General features: G+C 34.7%; 2 protein-coding genes and 1 long non-coding RNA gene across 3 annotated transcripts; 1 reads left to right on the top strand and 2 right to left on the bottom strand.

Annotated features, from left to right (window-relative positions):
* Window positions 1-3,087: 3,087 nt before the first annotated feature.
* Window positions 3,088-6,437, bottom strand: LOC113715158 (uncharacterized). Its single transcript, XM_027239380.2, has 2 exons — window positions 3,678-6,437; window positions 3,088-3,605 (listed from the first exon to the last, which is right to left on the bottom strand). Exons 1-2 carry the CDS (start codon window positions 6,370-6,372, stop codon window positions 3,235-3,237), a joined length of 3,066 nt encoding a protein of 1,021 aa, XP_027095181.1. The 5' UTR covers window positions 6,373-6,437; the 3' UTR covers window positions 3,088-3,234.
* Window positions 6,438-9,355: 2,918 nt separating this feature from the next.
* LOC140015670 (uncharacterized) lies at window positions 9,356-10,257 on the top strand. Its single transcript, XR_011822303.1, has 2 exons — window positions 9,356-9,621; window positions 9,979-10,257. It is a non-coding gene; the product is annotated as an uncharacterized lncRNA (long non-coding RNA).
* Window positions 9,984-13,347, bottom strand: LOC113715159 (uncharacterized). Its single transcript, XM_027239381.2, has 2 exons — window positions 10,466-13,347; window positions 9,984-10,395 (listed from the first exon to the last, which is right to left on the bottom strand). Exons 1-2 carry the CDS (start codon window positions 13,344-13,346, stop codon window positions 10,025-10,027), a joined length of 3,252 nt encoding a protein of 1,083 aa, XP_027095182.2. The 5' UTR covers window position 13,347; the 3' UTR covers window positions 9,984-10,024.
* Between the last annotated feature and the right edge of the window lie 11,226 nt (window positions 13,348-24,573).

Here is a 24,573-nt window from a genome sequence, read left to right as displayed (position 1 = left end):
CATTACTCAATTATGATCCTTCCAAATCAATTCTGAGCAATCTATTTTGACACCTCTAGTATGAAGGAGTAGCATGCAAGAGACAAGTAAATCAGTGACTAGTATTTTTTTGGATTAAAATAATTGTTATTATTATTATTATTTGCCTATAAGAGTAGGGAGTGAGATATTAAAATAATATGATATGAGATAGCCAACTTTGGTAATTTGATATGTTGTACAACATTTTCTTAACACAGTATTCAATTTTTGTGTAGCTTCTTCTGTCTGGATAAGATATTCAATTTTCTTCTTAACAAATGACACAAATAGTGTTACCTGATAATTTGGGTATGAAACTGCCAACTATCTTTCCTCATGATTGTCGCATTTATTTTGCTACAACATGAGAACAAGAAAAATATTTATTTTTCTTGCATAGCAATTTTTTTTCCAAATGGCCGCTTGATCCCAAATTTTGTGCATCTTCAATCTAGATAGATTACATTTGATGTTTGGTCCTGACAGAATTGTCACATTGACGAAATTACTAGTGTGAGCTATGAAATACCACTTCTGTTTATAAGACATCATTCTTCAAACCAGAACAATGCAAGAAATGTATGCAGCAAACTTCTAAATGTGTCCAAGAGTCATCAAGTAGCAAGTTTGGTTGATGTATTGGAAAAGACATGGAAATAAGAAAACAATTCGGGTACCTAAACTGATTACGGAATCTCCATTATAATGTCCATTCACAATTTTGATTTTTCTTTTTACTCTATTCCACAATAAGAAGTTTCCAATATCTGATTCCAAGAGATTTCAAGATTGTATAATTTTCAATGTAGCATATTCAAGCATACAATCCACGGAGTTGTAATTGTCATTCGGAAACTGTAAAGAGTACTAAAAGCCAAGTGAAATTGAAGTACATACTGAGATGAAAATGAGAAATGTAGAACCAAAAAAATGGAATCATTGGAACGGAAGAATCTTGAACATACTGAAACTCAGAAATCAGACAATTCAAGACCCAGAAGTCCTCCTATTGTGATGACAGGCAAGTTGCTTTGTAGAGATGGCCTGTGTTTGAACTTGTTTCATGGTAGGCGTCATTTGAGGACTGGGATCCACACATAACAATGGTACTTTGTCATCAACGCCGCTTTGTCTACCACTTGCTTAGTCAAAGAGGGCAACTATAGAATGAAGTTATCTTTATCCTTTCAAAAACTAATTTTTTTTTAAGGATATGATATATTTTAAATTGGGTTAATAATATTTCCAATTTTTGAGAATATGAGATGTAAGTGACATTTTCAAACCTTCATCCAATTCGATGTTTTCTATTCATTTCTCTGCGTCAAAGAACATTAATAAGCCAAAATGTAAGTAGCCGAAATCTAGAAGGCTCAATCCCATTGACAACTAATTAAATTCTAGTTTTATATTTGGATTAATAGTTATGTGTTTGAGGGATTTATTTCCCACTCGAGTCTGCCACTTAGGGTGCGTTTGATAAAATTAAAGCCTGAAATCTGAAATCTGAATTCATTAAATTATTGAATTGTTAAATATTAAATCTTATCCATTTGATTACACAGTGAATAGCTTATCATTTAATTTTGCGAGTAAGTTTTGTCTATAAAATTTAGTGCTACATAATTAATTCAGATGTTCAATTTTTGGTTATATAACAGTCTGAATATGTTAAGATCTGAATCCATTAAGTTTAGATCTGTTTGATAACATAAAAAAGTGCTGAATATGAATTTTTTCAGACATTCAGATGTTTTGAATGTTTGATAAATGAAAATCCATTTGCTGAACTTGTTAAGTGGTGCTGAAATTGTGTGTATTTTTTTCAATACAAGAATCCTAACTGAATGCTTAATTCTGATAAGAATCAATAGAATTACTTCAACTAACTTATCTTATTTGCCAAATCTACCCTTGTTATTAATTATGTTCCAAATTCTTATATAATTAAACAATTTAATATTCTCTATCTAATGATTTTCTATTTCTCTTTTCTCCATTTTGAATGACTTTCACTTCTTCTCTATACTCTTCATATAATATAATTCATTTTTTATATTAATTTGATTTAAAAATAAATATTGTCATTTTCATAACTAACATTTTTAGCTAATTAAATCATATGTTATATTTCTTTTTTGGATGAAAAGATAAAAGGGCAAATTATCAATTTAACTTATTAAACATTCAGTTATAAATGTTTATCAAACAGTATAAATAGGTTTAGCATTAAAATTTAGACATTCATATATTTCTTTTCAGTGCTTAAAATTCAGCAAATTAATTGTTTCAGTATTCAGGTTTCAGAATTCAGACTTCAGAATTCAGATTCAGTTTTATCAAACGGAGCCTAAGTGCTGAATTTGCTTATCAAACAGGTTAGTCTGTTGGAGTTAGTTTGGATTAAGAATTGTAATCAAATTCGGTGGTTGAGTAGGCTGAGCACTTGGAATAGCTTTGTCCTACTTGAGTCTTATATATGTATGTCGTGGGTTTTGTGATTATTTAGAGAGGGATCCTGCAAGTTTGCAGTTTGTAAGAATTGTTTTGTTATGAAATATTGTTTGAAATTATAATTGTCTAACCTCTCTCCAAATTCTTTCAGCAATTTTGATTGTTAAATATTGTCGAGTTCTTGGTTACTTTTTGCTGCGTGATTTTTTGTGTTAACATTCTGCATACACCCTCTTGTCAAATATCTTGAGTAGCAAAAAGTAGTTATCTATATTCCATACACATGGCAGAGGATTAGTCATTGCAATGTATATTAAATCATTTCACTAATTAATCAAATTCAATGTTTTTATGTGCTGTTTTCACTAATTTATCCTTCCTTTGATTTCAACTTTTGGGTATGTTCTAAAGTTTTATGGACCGTATATTTATTCGCATGTCTTTTGTGGTCATGAAATTGATCTTTTTCTTCCCTGCCATTTCTACTTTTCTAGAATTATTTCCTTGCCATTTCTATTTCATTGTAGCGTATTCCAGGATGCGGTTTCTTGGTATAAATCCTTATTAGATCAAAGTTGATTCACAAAACTTTTAATTTGATAACAGTTAGTATAATGCACAACCAGATGAAGTTTCAAGTATATAACGGTGTTACTATATAATCCAGAAATTTGAAAAGATTGCAATTACATATTAGAAATTTGTAAAGCAGATGGATTGATGGGAACATAATATTGCTGTAGCATATAGAAGTGAAGTTCAGAAATCAGACAAATCAAGTGCCATAAGTTCTCCAATTGTGATGACAGGAAACAAGCTTTCTAGAGATGGCTTTTCTTTCAGCAGATGGACAGAAACTTGTTTCATGGTAGGCCTCAACTGAGGATTGGGATCCACACATAGCAAAGCTAGTTTTGCCAACGACACCACATTTGCTGCCATTTGCTTAGTCAAAGATTGTGGTCGAGAATCCAAAATTTCTTTCAGTAGAATAGCATGGGTTGATGATGATGCTGACAACACTGACATTATGAGATCACCAGGATGCTTCCCCATAATCACTTCCAAAACTAGGACTCCAAAGCTATAAACATCACACTTTTCGTTCACTTCCATGGTAAAAGCAAGTTCTGCAAATGAAAAAAGGGTAAATTATGACATTGACTAGAACCAAGTGGAATTGCATCGCATGAGAAACATACCTGGAGCAGCGTATCCATAAGTTCCCGCAAATGAAGTCCAATTAGATGAATCAGGCTTCAGTAGTCTAGCAGCGCCAAAATCAGAAATGTGAGCTTGATACTCGGAATCCAACAAAATGTTTTTGCTCGATATGTCTCGATGAACTATAGAAGGTGCACAATCATGATGCATATAAGACAATGCATTTGCAATATCATTAACCATGTTGGTTCTCTTGATCCATTCAAACTTGGCTGCTGTTTCATCAGTATTCAATAACTGCATCAAGCTTCCCCCTTCCAAGAATTCATACACCAAGAAGGCGTGTTGTGTATGTGAACAGAATCCGTAGAGCTTCACAATGTTGCGATGCCTTATATTTGTTAGTGCACGGATCTCGCTGGTGAAATCTTTTGGACTTCTCAAAGCATCACCATCTGTTGCATGAAGTTTCTTGACGGCAACAATTTGACCATTTGGCAACTCCGCTCTAAAAACTCTTCCAAATCCACCCGCTCCAATGCAATACTTGGGGTCGAAATTTTCTGTTGCATCAATGATGTTCTCGTAGACCATTTTCCCATCAAAGCTCCAGAAAGTGAACAAATTTCCGGTTAATTCCCGAGGCTTGCTCTCCACATGTGGCGTATGTGACCTTGCAAGGATGAAAATGCCCAAAACCACAATCAAAAGGACCGTTGTTCCAAGTATTGGAAGGACAGTTAGAAAAATAATTCTTTTACTCCTCCTTCTACTGGTTTTCTTTTCAGTTGATTGAGGGCAAGGCTTCAATCCGACAACACTGCCACATAAACCTTTATTGTTTCTCAAGGCATCAAAAGAAGCTTTTTGAAATGCAGCAGTGTTGGGGATAGGACCTTCTAATTGATTATAAGATATGTCAATAGAAATCAAACTCAAGCAATGATCAAAGCTGCTGGGGATGGAACCTGATATCCTATTGTGGGAAAGATTAATCTTTTCAATGGCTTTCAACTCTCCCAGCTCTTTTGGCAATTCGGAATCCAACATGTTTTGGCTGAGGTCAAGAGTTGCGAGTGAGTGAAGATTTCCTATTCGAGAAGGGATACTTCCGTTTAGCGCATTGTGGCTGAACTTTAATTCCAATATTTGGGTGCAATCGCCTATTTGTTCAGGGATTGCACCAACAAGATTATTGGCTGACAAGCTTATATTCAAAAGTTTAGACATTCGACCAATTTCTGGTGGTATACTGCCCGAAAGCTTGTTGCTGTCCAGCTTAAGGTCAAGCAACAAAGACAACTTCCCCAAACCTAGTGGGATCTTCCCATGTAAGCGATTTGAGAAGAGATGAAGTCTTTGCAGATGAGATGCCTCTCCGAGCTCAGTTGGTATTTCGCCTGAAAGATTATTGCTGGAGAGTACCAAACTCGTCAACTTCTGAAAGGCACTCCAATTCCAAGACAACTCACCATAAAATTCATTATCGCTCAAGTCAATGTAATCCGCATTTGGATAAACGCCAAAATCTTCAGAAAACTTTCCTGATAATTGATTTCCTCCGGCTGACAAATTTTCTAAACTGGAACAGTTTTTCAAACTTCTCGGCATGGTGCCCACAAAATTATTGTCAAATATCGACAACCTCACAAGTGAGCCGCCACTGCAAATGTTTTGGGGCAAATGGCCAGTAAAATAGTTGTCAGATAGTGCTAGGAATTGTAAATATGTAAGATTACTAAATGCATCTTCTGGCAGGGCACCACCCAGTTTGTTTGTGAAAATACGAATATCAGTTAATAACTTCAAATTTCCGAACTCCTTGGGAATGGGTCCAGAAAGAGAATTTTGGTGGAGATACAACAAACTCAAGTCACCTAAGTTTCCAATAGACTTTGGAATGGAACCCGTAAGCATGTTGTCAGCCAGAGAGAGGAGTGTAAGAGAACGGAGTTTCCCAATCGCTTCTGGAAAGGGACCTGAGAGCTGGTTCGTTTCAAGAGATAATTCGGCAAGTTTTGTCAAGTTTCCAATTCCTGAAGGAATATGTCCTGAAAGTTTGTTGTCTCGCAAGTATAGAAAGGTTAAATTGGTTAGATTACCAATAGAAGTAGGGATTGATCCAGTAAGGTCATTCAGCATCAAAGACAGTTCAACAAGAGACTTGAGAAACGTAACTTCCTTTGGGATGGAGCCATGCAATGAGTTATTGGAAAGGGACAAGTACCTAAGATTGGTTAGATGGCTGATTTGAATTGGAATGACACCAGAGAAATTATTTGATTCCAAGTCAAGAAGGACAAGTCTAGAAAGGTTACCAATGTTGGATGGAATGGTCCCATAGAGTGCGTTTTGAGGAAGCTCAATGGTAGTCAGATGAGGCAGAGATGAGAAATTGAGATGACCAAGTGTACCTTTGATCCCAGAACTTGTGATGTTCATGCTTGATATCCTTCCAGCTTTGTTACATCGGATTCCAACCCAATTGCTGCAAGGATTTGCAGAAGACGACCACGATGACAACTGGGATTGGCTATGATCGTCAAGACTGGATTTCCATGTTAAAAGAGCTTTCCCTTCATTTCCAGTACTTAATGCTGCATGCTGCAATTTAGGAGCAGCTGTTATTGGAGGAGCAAAAAGCAACTGCAGGAGAGCTATGCATGCAAGCATTAGAAGATAAGGTCGGCAGACGGACTTGTTCAGGACTGATATGTCTGTGGAGTATTTCATGATGAGAAGATAATTAAGGGCTTTCGAGTTTTGTGGCAAGTACGCAAGAGTACTTGACAGAGTTTTTATGCATGCAAGGATTGATTGCCTGAAGCCAGGGGCGGACGGAATAGGGGGCCCAGCATCCCCCAGCCCCCAAAGTTTTGAGATTTCTTTTTGACCTTTAGAAAATTTTAACAATATTCATTAGAAATCTTTTCTTTGCTCTCCCTAAAATTTTGACAAAATTCCATTGACCCCTTCCAACTAGCTTTTGTTTTATAAAAGTGTGACCTTGCATTATTATTAGTTGATTACTTCTTATTAACTTGTTGTAAAGTATTACATTTTGCATTGTTAAAATTTTATTGTTGTCTTAAGAAAAAATATCTTGTTAGTTAAATTGTGCACACCTTTCAATTAACCATTTTATTTTATTTTTCATTATTGATCAGCCAAATTTCAAAATTAAGTACTTCATTCTACATTCATGTGATCTTTTATGTGTAAAACAAGAAAACTAATAAGACGCACATTTTAGAAATTCTCTTCCTAATCATTTAAAGCCAGCCATTATAACTAATTAGTGGTGTTATCTCTCTTTACTTCTTTTTTTGCAGTTTGAGTTAGGATTGCTCTCCAAAGTTTGATATTGCATAATATTCAAGTTATATTTTGTCCACTTAATATTGTGAGAATAAAAAGATGGAGAACTGAGCAGTTATATTTAATTAATATATTAATGCAAATTTTGATTTATTGCACAACATATAGCTTCCTTATTATGTTTCATTAAATTAATTATTATTATGACTTTTTCAAAAAGCCCAGTGCCAAAAAAGAACTTGTTAATATAAAATTTTAATTAAAATACTTTTCTCCAAGTTGCAATAAGATATTTGGACCGGATAAAGAAAGTCAAAGAAATAGTTAACATGCAATCCATATTTCTGAAAATGACACGCCAAAAACGAAAAAATATAAATTCTTTTGTTTTAATTTTGAACTTTGATTTTACTATTTTATCTTCCTTATCTTTGTTTCCTGTCCTTATCATTGTTTAATAATTTTGAAGAATGATTCCATTTATTTTGTCTTTGGAAATAGTTTGGAAGAAATACAAAACAAAAGCATCCATGACTTCGTGTCCTATTTTTTCTTTTCTTTGATCCCAGTGTATAACTACTTTGACATGATTCCAGATGGCTAATATATGAGTTAGAATTTTGCTGTGATTTTACTTGTTAGACAACAATAATATTTTTGTAATTTCTTAAATTTATCAAAATTTTAAATATTTATTAGTAATATATATATACACACACATAGATGTATGAATATTATAATTTCGTAGTATGATTCTATATTTTAGTTTTTACATATATAAAAAATCAAAATTTGTGGGACTTACGCCCCATGCCTTGGGGCTTTCGTGCCGCTTCGGCAAACATACAGCGCCCCATGCAAGCCCTTACCTTTTAAAACATTGAATGACGCCCAAAAAAGAAGAAAAAAAAAAATTTCCACTGCCTGAAGCTGCTTGGAGATGACTTGATTCATATCTCGTTATCAAACCAGCATAAACGTACTTTTAATATTGCAAGTCCAATGGATCCGCTATCTCCTAAGGAGTTTCGGATTGAAGTCCTCGGCTTTGACCTATTCCTTCTACGTTCAAGTTTATCTGAGACGTGTGCAATTATTTAGCTTGAAGGAAGAGTTAGCGCTTAAGCTATTCATGTTTTTTCGTTTATGTTGGACTTGAGCATTAGTGATTTGATGGCAACCGTCACTGATGATGTGGAGTGGCAAACAAACCTTTTTTTTTTTTTTTTTGGGCTTAAAATAAGTTATTGTTATTGGGCTTAAACCAACGGAAGTAGTTTCCAATACCTGATTCCAAGAAATTTCAAGATTTCATAATTTTCAGTGTAGCATATTCAAGCATATATAACCCACGGGGTTGCAATTGTAGTTCGGAAACTGTAGACAGTACTAAAAGCCAAGCGAAATTACAGGTTCATATTAAGATGAAAAAGCCAAATCTGGGGGGAAAAAATGGAATCATTGGAACAGAACAACACACAGAAACTCAGAAATCAGACAATTCAAGAACCAGAAGTCATCCTATTGTGATGACAGGGAAATTGCTTTGTCGAGAGAGATGGCCTGTGTTTGAACAGCAGGGCAGAAACTTGTTTCATGGTAGGCCTCGTTTGAGGACTGGGATCCACGCACAGCAATGCTACTTTTGTCATCAACACCGCTTTTTCCACCATTTGCTTAGTCAAAGAGGGCTACTATATATAGAATGAAGTTATCTTTTTTATTCTCCCAAAACTAATTTTTTTTTAAGGATATGATGATATATTTTAAATTGGGTTAATTAATAACATTTAAAAATTTTGAGAATATGAGATGTAAGTGACATTTTCAAACCTTCATCCAATCCAATGTTTTCTATTCATTTCTCCACGATAAAGAAGCTTTAATAAGTCAAAAAGTAAGTAGCCGAAATCTAGACGGCTCAATCCCATTGACGACTCATTAAATTCTAGTAGCATTGCGTTGGAATTTGGATTAGTAGTTATGCGTTTGAGGGATTTATTTCCCACTAGAGTCAGCCACTTATTCCGTTAAGATTTAGTTTGGAATTAGAATTATAATGAAACTCAGTTTGGAATTAGTTTGTAAGAATTGTTTTGCTGTAAAATATTGTTTGAAATTACGATTGTCTCCAAATTCTCTGAGCAATTTTAATTGTGACGAGTTCTTGATTATTTTCGCTGCCTGATTTTTTGTACTAACATTATTATGCCATGCCTAAATATCTTGAGTAGCAAAAGGTGGTTATCCATATTCCATACATATGGCAGAGGATTAATCATTGCAAAGTATGTTAAATCCTTACACTAAACTATCCAATTCGATGTTTTCATGTGCTGTTTTCTACTCATAGCTCTATGACAAAGAAACTTTAATAAGTCAAAAAATAAGTAGCCGAAACCTAGAAGGCTCATTCCCATTGACTACTAATTAAATGCTAATAGCATTCCAGAAGAAAGATAAACTGGTAAGCTGGGACAAGTCTTCTCCCGTCCTGCTACGGCAACCTAGATGCGTATTTTTTAGGTCTTATTACTCTCCATCAATGTAGAGATTCTGACTGAAAGCTATAGTTAAGTCTGTCCATAGTTGAAACTCAGTTTAGAATCAAGTCTGGCTTTTCATATTGGTGGAGCAGAAGCTTCCTTTGATTTCAACTTTTGGGTATGTTCTAAATTTTTGATGCTTATCTTAAGTGAATAGTCATAGACTTTTTCTCTTCATGGACGGTATATTTATTTGCATGTCTTTTGTGGTCATGAAATTTGATCTTTTTCTTCCTGCCATTTCTATTTTTCTGGAATTATTTTCTTGCCATGCCAAATGGCCGCTGGAATAGTTTCTTGTTTTAAATACTTTTTTTTTTTTATTGGTGGGTTATGGTAATATATGGTATATAACAGGTGTTACTGCATAATCCAGAGTATTAATTGTCATTCAAAAGCTGTAGACAATATTAGCTAGAGATGGAAAAGTTTGCAGTTACATATTGGTGATGACAATGATAAATGTCAAAAACAGATGGATTCATGGGAACACTAAAATTGCTGTAATATACAGAAGAAGTTCAGAAATCAGACAAGTCAAGAGCCATAAGTTCTGCAATTGTGATGACAGGAAACATGCTTGCTAGAGACGGCCTTTTTTTCAGCAGATGAACAGAAACTTGTTTCATCGTAGGCCTCAACTGAGGATTGGGATCCGCACATAGCAAAGTTAATTTTGCCACCAACATCAATTGCTCTTCTATTTGCTTTGTCAAAGATTGAATTCGAGAATCCAGAATATCTTTCAGTAGAATGCCATGGGCAGATGATGATGCTGACAAAATTGCCATTAGGAAATCACCCGGATGCTTCCCCATAATCACTTCCAAAACTAAGACTCCAAAGCTATAAACATCACATTTTTCGTTTACTTCCATAGTATAAGCAAGTTCTGCAATTGACAAGGAAAATTATCAAATTGGTTGAAAGTGAAGCGAAATTGCACCTAATAAAAAACATACCTGGGGCAGCATATCCATAAGTTCCTGCGAATGAAGTCCAGTTAGATGAATCAGGCCTCAGGAATCTTGCAGCGCCAAAGTCAGAAATGTGAGCTTGATACTCGGAATCTAACAAAATGTTTTTGCTAGATATATCTCGATGAACTATAGAAGGCAAACAATCTTGATGCATGTAGGACAATGCTTTTGCCACATCTTTGACCATGTTTACCCTCTTGATCCAATCGAACATGGATGCTGTTTCATCATTGCTCAATAACTGCATCAAGCTTCCACCTTCCAAGAATTCATACACCAAGAAAGTATGTTGTGTATGTGAACAGAATCCATACAACTTCACGATGTTACGATGCCTTATATTTGTTAGTGCACGGATCTCATTGGCAAAATCTTTTGACTTGCTCAATGAACCACTGTCCGTTGTATGAAGTTTCTTGACCGCAACAACTTGATCATTTGGCAACTCTGCTCTAAAAACACTTCCGAATCCTCCGACTCCAATGCAATACTTGGGGTCAAAATTTTCTATTGCATCAATGATATTCTCATAGACTAATTTCCCATCAAAGCTCCAAATGGTGAACAAATTTCCAATTAATTCCTGAGGCTTATTCTCTACATGTTTTGTATGTGACCTTGTAAGAATGAAAATTCCCACAGCTATAATCAAAAGAAACAGGGCTGCTAGTATTGGAAGAACAATTACCAAAATAATCCTTTTACCTGTCCTCCTACTATTCTTCTTTTGAGTTGACAGCGAGCAGGCTTTCAATCCAGCAACACTGCCACACAACCCTGTATTGTTTCTCAGGGCATCGAAAGGAGCTTTTTGAAAGGCAGTAATGTTGGGAAGAGGACCTTCCAATTGATTGTAGGATATATCAACAGAAATCAAACTTAAGCAATGATCAAAGGTTTTGGGGATGGAACCTGATATCCTATTATGTGAAAGGTTCATCTTCTCGATGCTTTTCAAATCTCCTAGTTCTGGTGGCATTTTGGATTCCAACATGTTTTGACTGAGATCAAGAGTAGCAAGCGAGTGAAGGTTTCCTATTTGAGAAGGGATACTTTCATTAAGCGCATTTTGGCTCAAATTCAATTCCAATAATTGTGTGCAATCACCTATTTGTTCTGGAATTGAGCCACTTAGATTGTTGGCTGACAAACTTAGATTTAGAAGCCTAGACATCTGACCAATTTCCAGTGTTATATTGCCTGAAAGATAGTTGTTGTCCAGCTTAAGCACGAGCAACAAAGTCAACTTCCCCAAACTTCTTGGAATGTTCTCTGTTAAGCGATTTGAAAACAGATGAAGCTCTTGCAGATGAGATACATCTCCAAGCCCAATCGGTATTCTGCCAGAAAGATTGTTGTTCGAGATCTTCAACGCTGTCAAATTCCGATAGGCACTCCAATTCCAAGACAACTCGCCATAAAATTTATTGTTGCTTAAGTTAATATAGTTCATGTGTGGATAAACACCAAAATCTTCAGAGATATTTCCTGATAGTTGGTTTCTATGGACACTAATAATATTTAAGCTAGAACAGTTTTTCAAGCTCCTTGGCACAGCACCCACAAAATTATTTTTAAATATTATAAACCTGGTTAGTGAGCTACTAACACAAATATTTTCAGGTAATTGACCAGTAAGATTGTTTTCAGACACTGCTAGAATTTGTAAATGTGTGAGATTATTGAAACCATCTGGTAGAACTCCACTTAGCTGGTTTGTAAAAAGACGAACATCAGCTAGTAACTTCATTTTCCTCAATTCTGAAGGGATGGCCCCATATAAGTTGTTTTCAGAAAGCAGCAAATCAATGAGATTGGTTAAATTTCCAATGGATGAAGGAATATGTCCACTGAGCTTGTTTCCAGGAAGGTATAAATAAGTTAATCGTCCCAAATTACCAATGGAATTGGGAATCTTACTGGTGAGATTGTTATAATCAAGTGCAAGATTCTCAAGAGATACGAGGTTTCCAATTTCTTCAGGGATAGGTCCAGAAAGAGAATTATCAAAAAGATACAGCAAAGTCAGGTTACCTAAGTCTCCAATAGACTGTGGAATGGGACCTGTGAGCATGTTCATGGCAAGAGAGAGTTGAATAAGAGATCTGAGTTTCCCAATCTCTTCAGGAAAGGCACCTGACAGGTGGTTTGTATCAAGAATTAATAGATCCAGTTTTGTCAAGTTTCCAATCCCCAAAGGAATACTTCCTGAAAGTTTGTTGGCTCGTAGGGTCAGACGTCTTAGGTTAGTCATGTTTCCAATGGAAGGAGGGATTGATCCTGTAAACTCATTCTGTTCAAAATCGAGTTCAACAAGAGAAGTCAGGAACACAACTTGTTTTGGGATTGAGCCAGAGAATGAGTTACTGAAAAGATACAAGATCCTAAGATTGGTTAGTTGGCCGATCTGAATTGGAATGGCACCAGAGAAATGATTTGAAAACAAGCCCAAAAATGTTAGTCTAGAGAGGTTACCTATGCTGGATGGAATGGTCCCATAGAGTTCATTATTAGAAAGATTGATAGCAGTTAGATGGGGTAGAGACGAGAAATTTAGCTGATCAAGGGTACCTTTAATCCCAGAGCTAGCGATGTTAATGATTGATATTCTTCCAGCTTTGTTACATCGGATTCCAACCCAACTGCTGCAAGGATTGGCAGGAGACGACCAGGATGACAACTTAGACTGGCTATGATTGTCAAGACTGCCTTTCCATGTCAAAAGGGCATTCTCTTGACTTCCATTAGTTGGTACTGAATGGCTTTGAGAAGCAGCATTTCTTGAAGTAGAAATCAACTGCAAAATGCCCATGCATACGAAAATCAAATAAACTAGATGCATGGAATTGTGTAGGATCAACATGTTTAAGGGAAACTTCACAAGGAGAAGCTGAGGGCCTTTGTGGCATGTAAGCAAGTACTTATAGAGATACATATCCAATAATTGATTGCCTCCAAGCTGCTTGAAGATGACTTAGAAGTCTTGCTGCAAAAGTGAATGTTAATTAATTGCTTGACATAGACAAGGAAAACATGTACTCGGTTTTGGGTTGAATGCCTTTTTAGCAATTATTGAGGTTACATTAGGAATAAAGTTTTCAATGAAGTTAATTTCGGTATTTTTTTGAGGAATAAAAGTTTGAATTCGAGGCAAATTCCCTTCGGAAGGGTTTATAGAAATTAATTTCTTTGGCAGTGCTTTTGGAAATTAAGGTATAAAAGGAAAAAGAAATCTGTTTGAAAAAGGAAAAGCTTGAACGCAAATAATCCATGCATTCCTGAACTTTGTGGCAAAAGAAAATAGAAGTATTTACTATGTAGTAAGAAATAAATGTGGGCACAGAATAGAAAAAGTTTACACATAAATAAAACTAGCATGGACTGGCTGTGTGCCCACTGAAAGATGATGCACTTGTAGTTAAACTTTCAGTGGAACATATATTTAGAGAAACAAACTCAAGTTAATATATATATATATATATATACACAGTTAACAAAGCTAACTTAATTAAAGTGATAGGGTAACAGATCATAATATTATGCCAAAAGAAAGTTTGAAGTGATTGATAACAAAAGAAAAGTCTAGACGAATGGCATAGCAAAAGAGGTTGACAATTTAGCAATGCTAGTTAATGTGCAAGGCAGCCTTGCATTTCTTTGCAGGGCTTACATTTACTTTTTCTTTTGCTGGAGTGTTAGCCTCAGATGTTTTTTCGATGGAGTCTTGCACCTTTGTTGCAGAAGTAATCTCGGTTCCATCAGAATCCTTTTCTGTGATTTGATCATTGAAGGGCAAGTTTCTTTTCATAGTACTTGCTGAACTTGATGTTTGTGCAGTCAAAGAGGTGGTTGCTGCTATTTCTTCAAGAACTAATTTGGTGGTAGCAATGACGAACAAACTTTCATGAATTGCTAGTAATATACTTTGCCAAAAATCAAATTTTTACCCCCTTGACCCCTACTAATATAAAGAATCATTTTATCGAAATTTATTATTTCTAGATGGGAAGCAACAAATATAGCACTATACACCTATATATTATAGTAATTAGTGCTTACAAAAAGTAAAGAAACTTTAAGCAAGTTGGGTTAATTCTATATTATCCCAATATAGATCTTTGGTCAAAGCATCCAATCCTGCTATATACATGTGCTCAAAAAACAACATACGCAAACCATCAAAAACTTGATAAAGAGTAAGAATAATAACAGTTCTCTCTTTGGCAGTAACCTTGATGGCTTCGCAAGCACAAGGATCAAAATTAGGATCCATTGCAAAAAAAAGGTTGCGACCCAAAATGTGGTGATGTATCCATTCCTTATCCATTCGGCATTTGGAAGGGCTATTACTTTGACGATGGTTTTGAAATCACATGCAAGAGTTCTAGAAAAGCAATATTACAATCATTTCAAGAAGTTTATGATATCTCAGAAGATAATATTGGAATAATGGGGGAGGTTTCTCCTTTCACTTATACTAGATCGTTAGGAAAGAATTTCAATGATAATTTGGTAGTAAATTATAGCGGCTCTCATTTTAGTTTTTCTCACACCCAAAACAAGTTCATTGCTGTAGGTTGTGATATGTCTGCATATACAAACAGTGAGGAATTTGTTACGGGGTGTGTAGCCCTCTGCAACAGCTCACTAATTAGTCCCTTAGCATAAATGAAAGTAGTATTTTAAAGATTCTAAACAATTTAAATGATTGGCTTAATCATTCTTTATAAATCAAATAGAAACTGCCTCTCAAACAATTCATCTAATAGGTAGTAAACAACAAGAAGAGTAGTTCAAGACAAACCTGCAAACCAAAACCTTTGTGAATATGCTACTGCTTGTTGATCTTCAAACTCTGTGGCAAGAGATAAATTATCTGATGAAGACAAATTTATGAAAACAATGATATAGCAAATAATTTTTTCCAGATTGTTATACCCTTTTATCCAAAGATAATTTAAAAAGGAAAAACTTAATCAAAGTACTGGTGACTCACTATCCATGCAATATTTATTTTGTGTTTTGGATGCAAATAAAACAATTAAAACAAATATAAAATTCCCTTATCAAAGAGCACCGTGAGCACTAGTTGATTAATACTATTTGTGAGCATTTTTTCTCCAAGAAAGAAACTTGTGTCTGAAAGCTTTCGAAACCTTATGGAGGTTATGCTCTTCATCTGAACCCGAAAACTATGGAACACCAAAAGACGTAGGAATCTAAAAAGCCCAAACGGAAGAATGCAGACAATTAAAAGATTCAACTCATATTGTAAGAGTGAGATAGCCCTTATGAGTGCATAATTCAATCTTCCTTTCAATACTCATAAGCTCAACACATTTAATTGAGTGGTAAATTAAATGAGTTAAACATATACAAAAGACACATGTTAAGTGGTCAATTGCAAATGACAATTGTTGGTAAAAATAGTTTTAAAACAACAAACTAATCAAAGAATGCCAAATCAATTTAAATTGTCCACATGGCACTTCTTGGTAAAAGTACTCTTAGGTTTTTATATAGTAGTTAGATTAAGGGCAAATTACTAATAACCCCCTATAGTTTCATTTATTGTCACATTATTTCTCCACTGTTTCAAAATATCCACTTTAACCCCTATAATTTCATGTAAATTGGAAATTTAATAGAAAATAGTCTATAAAGCGTTATTAGTTGAAATGCCAGTAGTGTCCTTAAATAAGAAAAAAAAGTGGCTGACTCAACTTTCCTGTACCGAAGAAGTCAGAAGTCCGTGCATGGGAAATAGTCCTAATTTCTTAGCTCAGAGGAATTCACTTGAAAGAGAAGAGAAAGAAAGAAAGGAACAACAAGATCAAGAAGAGATGAGGCATCTGTAGTGGAACTGAGAAATCGTGATCGAGTTCTTTACTGTGGAAGAAAAGGATGCAGGAGTTCGGAATGCTGATACAAAATCTTGGCTCTTGGCCGTCAATCGCAACAAAGTTTCCAGTCAAGCAACTCGCTATAAGAGTCAATGAAAAAAACTTAATAAATCAAGGAATCGCTTTGTAAAAGTCGTCCATCACTGTTATCATCACCATCAATAACTAGTATAATTAGTTAACGATAATGATTTTTTTTTGTGTGAAGTGTTTGGTAATTAAATCTTAGGTATAAATTTTCACATTTTTTTCCCTTTTCTACTCCTTATTCACCTAAATTTTTTCACTCACTCAATCTCTTCCTCTAGTATTTTGTAACTTTTTTTACATGCATGAGTTCCCTATATCATAAAATTCACAGAATGGGTCTATCATACCCATTAACCAAACAATAAATATTACTATGATTAATTTTGAAACCTATCCTTTAATAGAAGATCCACGGCCCAAACGCTCCCTGAGAAAAAAAAGGTGGATTCCTCGCTTAATATTAATTATTTATTTGGACCTTTCAAGATAGATAGAACAGTAGCTATTCCCTTTAAGCTGCTAGCTTCTCAAGTGAATCCTAAATACAATAACAGCACAAACGAATATCGGAATATGTAACAGTGTCAATGCAAAATTACCCCGTGCATAATTAATTTTGAGTTGTGTAATCAGCTCCTATCAAATTTGGAACCCCGGCCCCTGCAGATTGAATAAATGGAATACAATTAAGTAGTCTGAAATATGACAAGTCTAATGCAATTGTTTTCAATTATATATTGAAAAAGGGTTCAAGAGGCCTCTCTGGAAATCACACAGGTGACTTGATCATTGGCTATAGCAGAAGTGCAGGCACTGCCTCTAATAATTGTTTCTACTAAAGCTTGGTCCAGATGGCTTATAGATGGGGAAAGCAGCAAGAAGACTTCCATTTGTTTAAAAGATATTAGAGAGGGTCCAAATTTCCCAGGATGACTGCAACTGATTCTACCTTTTTTTTTCCTTTTTTTGGGGGGGGGGGGGGGGGTGGGTCAATGGTGACTGATTCTGTGCTTGATTTTAAGTTTTTAATTCAATGTCTTTTTCCTGTATAAAATTGAGTTTTTGATGTTTGAACTGTTCTTCCATCAAGAAGACGTCAAAGTTTGAACTGTTCTTCCATCAAATTTTCTCAATTGTTATTAGAAAGAAAGAAAATGAAATGAATGGCAAGATAAGCATGTAAATCTTGTTTGATGATAAAATGTTAGCTTGATTCATCTATGATTATTATCCACACTGTTTTGCCTAATCTCTCAGGAAGAAGAAATATCTGTGTCTATAGGTATGATAGAAGATTACCAACTGCAGTACGTTACCAAACCCTCTTACTAATGTATCCAATTTAACCACTTCTTTTATCTTCCATGTCTGGTTATATGTGTTTCGATTTGCCTTTTTTATTAATGCCTCTAGGACTGACCAAAAAATAGATCCATTTGAATTGATCTATTTTTTTAAAAATAAAATTTTCAAATACAATGTTACAAAAATTTACAAATAAAATCAATTCACAAAATATTTTATCCATACAAGTATCAAATATTTCAAAAAAATCTATAATAAAAGTTTTTTACATACACAAAATGTTTTAAAAACACCCTAAAAAAATAGTTAATTCAAATGAAGCGTCTAGCTTGGTTCGGCAAGGCTGGAAAAAGTCAGAAATATCCACTTCGACTACGGCAACCCAAATGCGTCAAGCCTAAGTGTAATCATGTGTTATTGCAGTCCACAAATATAGAGACTCTGACTAATGACTCAAGTCAATTTATAGTCGAGTCTGGCTTGGCGTGTTGAAGCAGAAAATATTTCCTTTAACTTTTAATTTTTGGGTATATTTTATTTTATTTATTTGTTTTTGGTTTTTGTGAATTGCTACTTACGTTTTCTTCTCATGAGCGGAGTACTCATTTACTTTTCTATTTTTTCCCTCCTGTGGTCATCAATTTCATTTTTTCCTTTCCTAATATTTCTACATTTCTGGTTAATGTTCTCCTTCCTTGCCAAATCAAGAAAACAAAATACAGACACACACACAAATAGAGAGAGAGAGAGAGAGAGAGAGAGAGAGAGAGACTAAACTTAGATACGCCACTAATTCTATAACAATGCAATTTTTAAAAAATTTTTTAACTCCTATCTTTCATGTTTGTTTGGATATCAAAATTTTAGCAAATATTATTTTGCTTATATCATAAATATTTTTTTTCTCACATACATCTCATCACAAAAGTGCTACAGTATTATCCTAAAAATTTTTCAAATATTTCTTTTATCCAAAGGCACTCGTTTTCCAAGTATTGATACGAACATAGAATATACCTTAAAAACAAAAGCCTTTAATTGGGTAATGTTTTACTTCACACAATTAACCTATAAATCAATGTTTTTCGACTTTCACACTAGATAACAACTATGATTTGCAATGACTTTGAAATGCTTATTAAAGGGGATAGGTCGTGGGATCTCTTCCTTCTTTAAGAAAAGATGAATTTCGCAAGTGACTAAATCGCACCTTTCCAAGGAAATGTGCCGAGAAATTACAAAGTGGTTGTTCTCGTCAAGATATTGGAAAAGACGTGGCAACTAAGGGGAAAATAATTCACCTAAAGTGAGAGAATAAATCTAAATTAGATGAAAGTTGATTCACAATTTTTTTAATTCCACTATGATTACTATTATCCACAGGTAGATGAAGTTTCTAAGATTTGAAAAATCCAAGGAACATCAAGACGATATAATCTTGAGCAAATTACCTGAGTAGCCACTACATTTTTTGAATAGTCAAGATTTGGCCATTCAACTATTAATAATGTGTTTTTATTTACTGAACTATCAAAAGTATAAATTTTGGACCATCCTGTCTGATTCCATCGTTAAATATAAGGGTCTGCACGATTTACAAGATATACTATTAATAGTTAGATATGATGGAATTAATACTAAAATTAGACAAAAATGATCCAAAATTTACACTTTTGATAGTTTAATGGGTACAAACATACTATTAATAATTGATAAACCAAAATTCAATTATTCAAAAAGTATAGTGACTGTCTGAATAATTTGCTCTACAATCTTCAGCCTAACCATAATAAAGTCTGAAAAGGAGATGGAATTATTGGAACACCATATTGTTGTTACATACAGAAATTCAAAAGCTGTAGACAATACTAGCTAGAGATTAAACTTTTGCTATTACATATTGTGATGAAAATGAAAAATCTGAAAAGGAGATGGATTCATTGGAACATAATATTGTTGTAACAAACAGAAATTCAAAAGCCAGACAATTCCAGAGCCAGAAGTTGTCCAATTGTGATGACAGGAAACATGCTTTCCAGATGTGGCCTTTGTTTTAATAGTTGGACACAAACTTGTTGCATGTCAGGCCTCAACTGAGGATTGGGATCCACGCACAGCAATGCTAGTTTTGTCCCCAACACCACTTTTTCAGCCATTTGCTTAGTCAGAGAACGAGGTCGGGGATCCACAATATCTTTCAGCAGAATGCCATGGATCGATGATGATGCTGACAACATTGACAATACCAAATCACCCGGATGCTTCCCCATGATCACTTCCAAAGCTAGGACTCCAAAGCTATAAACATCACATTTTTCGTTTACTTCCAAAGTGTAAGCAAGTTCTGCAGTCGAAAAGATAAATTGTTGATTTATAAGTATAATTTGATTACTTTAGTCATTTCATTTAGGAAAATTAAGGTCCTGTTTAATAACCTAATTTACCACTTAAATTTAATGAATTCAAATCTTAACATGTTCAGATGCGTTTGATAATAAAAAATTGAACATCTAAATTAATTAAGCAGCACTGAATTTTCTAGACAAAACTTGCTCTAAAAAGAGTGATAAGCTACTCACTTATAACTGAATATGATATACACTCAAATTTATTAGATTTAATACTTAACAATTCAATAAATTAATAATTCAGATGTCAAATTTTAGATTTAGATTTTAGATTTCAGTTTTATCAAACACACCCTAAGTTTGAATCATGATAAGATCAGAATGCCAATTCTGTATTTAAATCAAACTCACTAAATGCCAACTGCAATTTCACCATGTGCAAAGTAATACCTGGAGCAGCATAACCATAAGTTCCTGCAAATGAAGTCCAATTAGATGAATCAGGCCTCATGAGTCTTGCCGTGCCGAAGTCACAGATGTGAGCTTGATACTCGGAATCTAACAGAATGTTTTTGCTGGATATATCCCTATGAACTATAGAATATGAACAACCATGATGCATATAAGACAATGCATTTGCCACATCTTTAACAACGTTTACCCTCTTGATCCAATCGAACTTGGCTGCTGTTTCATCATTGCTCAGCAAGTGCATCAGGTTTCCCCCTTTCATGAATTCATACACCAAGAAGGTGTATTTGGTATGTGAACAGAATCCGTACAGCTTGACGATGTTACGATGCCTAATATTTGTTAGTGCACGGATCTCATTGGCAAAATCTTTTGGACTGCTCAATAGACCACTATCTGTTGCATGAAGTTTCTTGACAGCAACAACTTGACCATTCAGCAACTCTGCTCTAAAAACACTTCCAAATGCTCCCACTCCGATGCAATGCTTGGGGTTGAAATTTTCTGTTGCATCAATAATATTTTCAAAGGCTGTTTTCCCATCAAAGCTTGAAATGGCAAATAAATTTTCGTTTGATTCTCTTGGCTCATTTTCAGCATATTCTGTGTGTGATCTTCTAGCACGAAAGAAAATCCCCACAACTATAATCAAAAGAAACACGGCTGCTAGAGCTGGAAAAACAATCAGAAAAATAATTTTCATGCTTGTCTTCCTTCTAAGAGTCCCAGTTCTTGTTGATTGGGTGCAAGGTCTCAAACCAACAATGCTGCGGCCGCATAAAGCAGCATTGTGTCTCAGCGCATCCAATGGAGCTTTTTGAAATGCAGTAATGTTGGGAAGAGGACCTTCCAACTCATTAAAGGATATATCAATAGAAATCAAACTGAGGCAATGATCAAAGCTAGAGGGGATCGTTCCTGTTATCCTATTATGTGAAAGATTCATCTCCTCAATGCTTTTCAACTCCCCTAACTCTGGTGGCAATTTGGATTCCAACATGTTTTGGCTGAGATCAAGAGTTTCAAGTGAGTGAAGATTTCCAATTTGAGAAGGAATACTTTCAATCAGTGCATTTTGGCTCAAATTCAATTCCACCAACTGTGTACAGTAGCCAATTTGATCTGGAATTGAGCCAATAAGATTATTCGCCGACAAACTTAGATTTAGAAGTCTAGACATCTGACCAATTTCTGAAGGTATATTGCCCGAAAGGTTGTTGTTGTCCAGCTTAAGGTCAAGCAACAAAGTCAACTTCCCCAAATTTCTGGGGATCTCCCCATGTAAGCGATTTGAAGAGAGGTGAAGTCTTTGCAGACGAGATACTTCTCCAAGCCCAGTTGGTATTTCGCCAGAAAGATTATTGTTGGAGATCCTCAAACTCGTCAAATTCAGAAAGGCTGCCCAATTCCAGGATAAGGCACCATAAAATTTATTATCTCTTAAATCGATGCAATCAACATGTGGATAATCACCAAAATCTTCAGATATGTTTCCTGATAGTTGGTTTCTATGGACACAGATTACTTCTAAGCTAGAACAATTTTTCAAACTTCTCGGCATGGTACCGTCAAAGTTATTGTCATGTAGCAAGAACCGCTTTAATAAACCGCCTTTGCAAATATTTTGGGGTAAATGGCCAGTAAGATTATTTTCAAATACTTGTAGCGTTTGCAACTGGGTAAAATTATTGAATGCATCTGAAAGAACACCAATTAGTTGGTTTCTGAAGAGGCGAATATCAACCAGAAACTTCAATTTTCCCAATTCGAGTGGGATTTCCCCCTGTAAGTGGTTTTCATAGAGTACCAATTGCATGAGATTGGTTAAATTTCCCATGGATGGGGGAATATATCCTGTGAGATTGTTCCCAGGAAGGTATAAGTAAGTTAACTTTCCCAAATTACCAACAGAATTGGGTATCTTGCTGCTGAGATTGTTATTGCTGAGTTCAAGATGTTCAAGAGATGTTAGCTTTCCAATTTCTTCAGGGATAGGTCCAGAAAGAAAATTAGTGAAAAGATACAGCGACGTCAAGTTGCCTAAGTTCCCAATAGACTGTGGAATGGGACCTGTGAACATGTTATCCGCCAGAGAGAGATCAGTAAGAGATCTCAGTTCCACAATCTCTTCCGGAAAGGGGCCTGATAGCTGGTTCGTAGCAATTGACAATTCTTGGAGTTTTGTCAGGTTTCCAATTCCTGAAGGAATGCGCCCTGAGAGTCTGTTGGCTCGAAGGTTCAGATAGCTTAGGTTGGTCAAATTTCCAATTGAAGCAGGGATTGATCCTGTAAACTGATTCACTACCAAACTGAGTTCAACAAGAGACGTGAGAAACATGAGTTCTTTGGGGATGGGACCATAGAATGAGTTATTGGACAAATACAAGAACCTAAGATTGGTTAGTTGGCTGATTTCAATTGGAATGGCACCATTGAAATGATTTGAATCCAAGCCAAGATAGATTAGCCTAGAAAGGTTGCCAATGTGGGATGGAATGGTCCCATAGAATGCATTATAATAAAGATCAATTCTAGTTAAATAGGGAAGAGACGAGAAATTCAGATGATCAAGTGTACCTTTAATGCCAGACCTAGTAATGTTAATGATCGATATCCTTCCAGCCTTGTTGCATCGAATTCCAATCCAGTTGCTGCAAGGATTGGCAGAAGATGACCAAGATGACAACTGGGACTGGCTGTAATTGTCAAGACTGGCTTTCCATGTTAAAAGAGCTTTCCCTTCATCTCCATTACTTAATATTTCAGATGCAGCATTCGTTGGAGAAGTAGAAAGCAATTGTAGCATTGCCATGCATACAGAAAGTAAGCAAAGTTGAATTAACATATTTACTGGATATCTCAAATGAACAAATTATCAGGAGTAATAAAATTTCTGCTGAGAAGTTGTTGGCCTTCATTGAATGTATACAAGTACTTAGAGAGTTTACATAGAGTCGTTTCTTATCGTCAACAATCAACTCGTGTCCTCATTTATGTTGAAAAATCCTGGTTAATCAATTACTTGGTATAGACACGGAACACATGTATAATCATTGCATTTCTTATATTCTTACATATGATTTACGTTGTCTTGTTGAAATTAACCTAATTAAAAAATTTAATTGCTATGTTATACATCCAAAAGGGAATGGCTTTCCTATAATTGATGTGGCTATGGAATAGCTAAAATTGAAATTTTACTTTAGCAATATCGTTTTCATTAAATTTAATTTCCTTAAATTGCTTGTAGAATAAATTTGAATTGCTGCTAAAATATTTGGGAAGGGTTTTTAGAAGAAGAATAGAAAAAGAAATTTCTCCAAATGCTGCTTTTGTTAAAGGATTTTTGCATTATTTCTAAAGTTAATGGTAAAAGAATAGAAGTATTTAGCAAGAAAAAAAAATGGGGCTTGTATCCAAAGAAGATAAAAACAAAAATAATTTGAAAAAGAAAACTGGATGGTTCAAAATCACAACGGATCGTCTATCCCATTCCCTGTGGCACACTCTCTATCCACTTTTTATTATATTACTATTTCTCTTTTATAAATATCATATTTTAGTTCTTTTTTGTTTCCTTAAGATCTATTAACTATTAACTAAGTAATATACAAAATTTGACAAACTCAAAATATCAAAATGAATAAAAAATGATATTTTTTAAAATGAATTTTCTGCTGTATTTTTAATTTTTTATTATATATTACTTTTTTTGAAACTGTTGTATTTATTTTACTTAATTAATAGTCATTGGATCTTGAGGAAACAAAAAGAACTAAAATATGACGAAGATATAGCAATATAATAAAAGTGAAACAGAGGGTGACAAAGAAAATGAGATAGAAGATCTGTTGCGATTCAAAATCAACCTACACGTTGAGTTCAACAATCCATTTGATGATACGTTCAGTTTATTTTTTTTCCTAACAAGAAAAGGGTATAATTTGAGAAGCTGGAAAAAATAGGAAGATTGAAATTCAAGATCTCTAAATCCTAGGCTTGATGCTAAGCTTGGAAGTTGATTGAATACATA

Source organism: Coffea arabica, chromosome 10c (assembly GCF_036785885.1).
Source record: "Coffea arabica cultivar ET-39 chromosome 10c, Coffea Arabica ET-39 HiFi, whole genome shotgun sequence".
Lineage (NCBI taxonomy): Eukaryota > Viridiplantae > Streptophyta > Magnoliopsida > Gentianales > Rubiaceae > Coffea > Coffea arabica.
The sequence above is the reverse complement of the archived record's forward strand: the minus strand, read 5'-3'. Positions and strand labels throughout refer to the sequence as shown.